At 48.0% G+C, this 4,859-nt stretch overlaps 1 protein-coding gene across 1 annotated transcript; it reads right to left on the bottom strand.

The window, feature by feature from the left end:
• Nucleotides 1-283: 283 nt before the first annotated feature.
• On the bottom strand, nt 284-4,613 carry LOC114050532 (TGF-beta receptor type-2-like; the record flags this gene model as incomplete). Its single annotated transcript, XM_027872310.1, has 2 exons — nt 284-1,687; nt 4,360-4,613. Coding segments are annotated over 2 exons (434 nt in total), but the record flags the coding sequence as incomplete, so codon positions are not given.
• Nucleotides 4,614-4,859: the final 246 nt, after the last annotated feature.

The following is a 4,859-nucleotide window of genomic DNA, read 5'->3' as shown; positions in this document are numbered from 1 at the left end:
GGGAATGCTGCTATCCCATCTCTACCCTCCAAAGGGGACTTAAGTCTTTGTCATTAAATCTTGGATGGACATGGGGTGGGGGAGAAAGCATAGATTTTGTGTTGGAAGGGACCTTGAAAGCCATATAGTATCATAACCCTTTCAATTTCACAGATGCAAAAACTGAGATCTGGATGGTGAAGTGATTTGTCAGAGGCCATACACATAGATGGCAGGGCCAGGAATCAATCCAGATTCCATTGGATCACACCAGCGATTCCAAACTGGAGGAAGAAACTGGGACTCACCAGAGGAAAATTTATTGCAAGTTCAGAGTTAGAGCAGGGCTTATATTTCCTGTAAGGTCTAGGGAAGCAGGCCTACAGCAATATCATCTATCATCTCCTTTCCATAATGCCAAAGTGTCCGAGTGCATTCAAGGGGTGGGGAGAGATGGAATTCATTGGCTTTTGCATAGAAAACTAGAGGCTAAAATAACGGAGTTCAAGACACAGGATGCACATCTGGTGGGGTTAGGGAGCAGAGATTTGGCCAAATGATCTGGGGGGGCTGCTGTGGTGGAGGGCTCAGGAGCAAAATACTCATGATAATTTCTTCATAAAGAAAGTCACAACCACGTAATATAAGGTAAGGCAAATGGAAAACATCTGTCTGGCTTGGGCTGATTTTGTGGGGGCCCGGAGGGAGCCGCTCTCCACATTTCTCTTTAGCCTGTGATTACGTTGGGCTCCAGTTGCTGAAGGGCTCCTGGCCAATGGTGAATGGGTGCAAGAGCCTGAGAGTTCCTCTAAGGAAGGTGATCCCAAACTTGGGGGCCAGGAGGAGTCCGTCGGAAGCCCACCAAAGAACCACATGAACCCCGAAACAGCACAGAGGAACAAGAGTTAAGAACGGCTATTCTGGGCCAGGAGTGAGCTTTGGCATTCTTGGGAAATGTGGGAAATAGCAGGGGTGTGGGAGGCCGCAGTCCACTCCTCGGCGGCGGTCTGCCTCTCTACTGGAGGGGAGGGGCGAGGAGCTAATGCTGTCTGAGGGGCCCTCTCGTCCCTCATTCCTCTGATACGGTGATAATCTCCTTGGCATTCTCCTCTCTGTCGCTACAGAGTATGGCTGTAGATAGAACTATAGATATATATATATAATATATATTTTTATATATATAAAACATAGCTATTCCGTAGTTATATACAGGCATTAATAAAGTGCAATTGTTATTGGCTATTGTAAGGAAAGGGGGAAAAAAATCTCATTTCCTGAGGAAGCGCTCACACAGCTTATCCTATGACAATGTCACAGGCGTAGAATGCTTTATGTCACCCACTCCCCGCCTGCTGCTGGTTGCCACCAAAGCGAGTTCCTCTCCAGAGCCCCGGCTTCAGGGGAGTGCAGGGACCCCCTCGGTTTCACAGGAAGCCAGGCCAAGGCACTATCAGACGGCGTTTTCCTGCCTTCGGCCTTCGGAGTAGATGGGCAGCGTCCTTGCCCTCACCACGAGCTCAGCCCGGGGTTACTTGGTGGGGCTCAGGGAGCCGTCCTCAGGGATTTTCTCCTCCGAACAGCTTCTCCCTGACAGCCGGTCCAGGTCGCCCAGCTCGTCAAAACGCTCGGCCACACACTGAGCGGTCAGTCGCGCTTCTGGATCGTGGTCCCAGCATTCGGCCAGAGTCTCACAGACCATCTGTATGCCCTGCATGGGGACAGGTCAGGAGAGATCGGGGAGTCAGGAAGAAGCACACAGAAGTCCCAGAAAAACTCAGCCAAGAATAAGGGAAAGGACTCAAGATAGCCTGAGAAGTCTTCTAGTTCGATGAGGAAACAGAGAGGCGAGGAGACTGGCTTGAGGTCACACAGGTAGAGTCCAGATTCAAACCTGGATACCCTTGCTCCAAAGCACAGTCCTCAATTTACTCTCTCAGAACCTCAGAGTTGCCTAGACCATTACAGCATTTACTTGGGTCACCAAGGCAGGATCTGAACCCAACTTTCAGACCTCAAGGTAGGTCCTCTATCCACTCACTATACTATCTTACCTCACCTCGTACAGAGTGCTCCTAATACCCCAGAAGCCTGGCTCCAAGAAGTCCAACCTGATTGCCCCAAGATTTTGACATCACTGAGTATTTCCCTAGCCAGCCAGCACAGATAGTGTGCCCCTACAAACATGGGGACAAAAATGCTCTCAAGTGACCTCGCTCCTGGTCCGGTCCCAGGTCTACAGATAAATCACGGAGAGTGCTATGGGAGCCTGGATTTTCAGGGGCTGCTTCCACAACTCTATTTCTAGCAAACCTCAAAGCCTCCCTCCCCCACCCCATGATTTCATGAAGCTGAATTAATTGCATCATTTACCTAATTGGTGGTATTGACGGATAGTGCCGTTAATAGTGGAATGCTATTGTTTGTACATAAGCAACATTTATTTTATTCTGCCGCTGTAATTACGGGCAGTAAATTAAATATTAAGCATTAACTTGAAATCAATAGTGCGACAAATCTCATTAACAGGAAAAATGTATTATGCAAATTCATTCCAGAATTTTATCACCATGAATAATGGCTTCATTACACCAAACCTACTGCAAGGGAGGGGGAAGGAAAATGCAGCAGAGAGAATCCGGGCTGGCTCCAAGTATACACAAAACAGGCCTGCATTCCTTGGGGGAAAGGTTATCTTGGCCTCAACCACCAGGGGAAGCACTTCGGACCAAGGCCGGGCCTGGAACTCCTCTGGGCTGGACCAGCCCTTATCAGAGGGACTGGATTCCAGCGCTGGCACAGACTGGCTTCTTCCTGCTCCATTTGTCTCCCTGGGTTGTACTGATTGTTTTCATTTCTTCTTCGAACATGCCCTGCCCTGACAGAAACCTTAGACTTGGCTATAACTTTCAATGGATGCAAGAAAAATTTTATATAGCCATCTTATAGGTTAGACAAGGCTATTCACTGCACATGTGGTGGCCTTACATCGAGGGTCCTTCTCTGTGGACATCACAAAAATCACTGCTGTTTTCTCTTCTCTGTCTGTCTGTCTCTTTCTCTCTCTCACACACACACACTCTCTCTCACACACACACACTCTCTCTCTCTCTCTCTCTCTCTCACACACACACACACACACACACACCCCTGACAATGCCTCCCATGCTAGCTCTTTGGAATCATTGTTAGGGGTGTTTGGCCTGACTGTTCATGTCCTTGTGGGTTCTCTTTCCCTCTTCCCATTTCACTGGCTCATGGAACAGTGTGTTGACATGGAGGGAGGGATGAACTCAGAGTCAAAGAAGGTGGGCTTGAATCTCCCCCAGCTTGGCCATTTATTTCCCATGTGATCCTACCAAAGTTACTCCATCTCCCCAAGCCTCAGTTTCTTTATCTGTGAAATGTGTGCACATGCACATTGGTTAGATGAATTTCACACCTCATCTCAAATCCTCACTAGCTGCTCGTATTCCCCCTAACTATTCCTGTCCTTCTCTCTGAGACCCCTCTCCAATGTCCCCTGTGTTCATCTTGTAGGCACACAGCTGTTTGCATGTCATCTTCCCAATGACAACGTGAACTCCTTGGGATCAATGAGTCCCTTGAGGACTGGGGCCGTTTATCGCTTGTTTTTTTTTTTGTTTTTGTTTTTTCCTCCACTGCTTAACATAGTGCCCGGCACACAGTAGCCACAAATATTGGTATGCTTAACTAAATCTACGCACCTTTGATAAGTGCTTGAGAAACATCCATTGAAGACGCCACAGGATTTCCTGACCAGGAATTTCTCTGATCCACCTAACTTCATTTCTTTTCTTCATTGCTTCCTAAGTAACTTCTTCTCCTGTCTTTTCTTGTATAATCAGACATTTCTCTCCCTATTCTATATCCACAACCCTTCCTCCCACCACTACACCCAGCTTCCTCTCCCTCTCTGTCACACACACACACACACACACACACATCTTAAGTCATATCTCAGCCTAAGTAACACATGAAAAAGCAGGTAAAAAAAAAAAACCACATCTCTTCCCAGTTTTCTGTTCAAGGACTGGGAATGAGAGAGAAATTAAATATAAATGCCATATGTAATATAAATGCCAATATGTAATGCAGTATGTAATGACTGTGGGGCAGCTACAGCCATCACCATGTTCAAAGGGCAGATGGAATAGGACACAAGAGTTTGGAAAAAATGACATCTCCTCCTAAATCCTTCCTTACTGAATGCCCTATTTAGAAAGCACCTGCTGGCCTGGGCCTGACATTTATAGGAATAGGATCTTCTCTTAAAAACAACAAGGACATTAAGCAGGGAGCGACTGTGCATCTCACCACCAATCCCAGGGCGAATTTCTGCCAGGCTTAGCCAGTACTCACTCGGTGGCTGAGCCATGTGTTGGGGATCTCGGGCCGTCCGCGGTCTCTCAGCACGTTGTCCTTCATGCTCTCCACACAGGGATGCTCTCTCACTTTGGAACCAAACGGCGGCTCATACTCCTTGACTTCTGCCAAGGGAATACACAAAGACAGAGCCATTGAGAAGGGCGGTGGCGTTAGGATGGACTGCATGAATAAATGCCTTGCATAGAGTGCCAGGAGGTGGGCGGCAGGTGTGTACCAAACCCCATGGGCTGTGGGAAAGGGCAAGTAAGAGTGAAAATAAATCAGAGACCATTTCTGTGCCACCCCGGCGCCCACAACCCACAGTGGAAAGAGCCCTGGCTCTTGATTCAAAGTTCTCCTCAGATGCTTCCCTTCTTTGTGACCCTGGATAAGTCACATAACCTCCCCAGATCATCCCTGTTCCCCTCAACTATAAAAGTTTCCTGGGGCAGCTGGGTGGCACAGTGGATAGAGTGCTGGCTCTGGAGTCAGGA

The sequence above is a fragment of the Vombatus ursinus genome, unplaced genomic scaffold, assembly GCF_900497805.2.
Source record: "Vombatus ursinus unplaced genomic scaffold, bare-nosed wombat genome assembly UNPS02014799.1, whole genome shotgun sequence".
NCBI classification, from domain to species: Eukaryota; Metazoa; Chordata; class Mammalia; order Diprotodontia; family Vombatidae; genus Vombatus; species Vombatus ursinus.
This window is presented reverse-complemented; position numbering and strand designations above follow the sequence as displayed.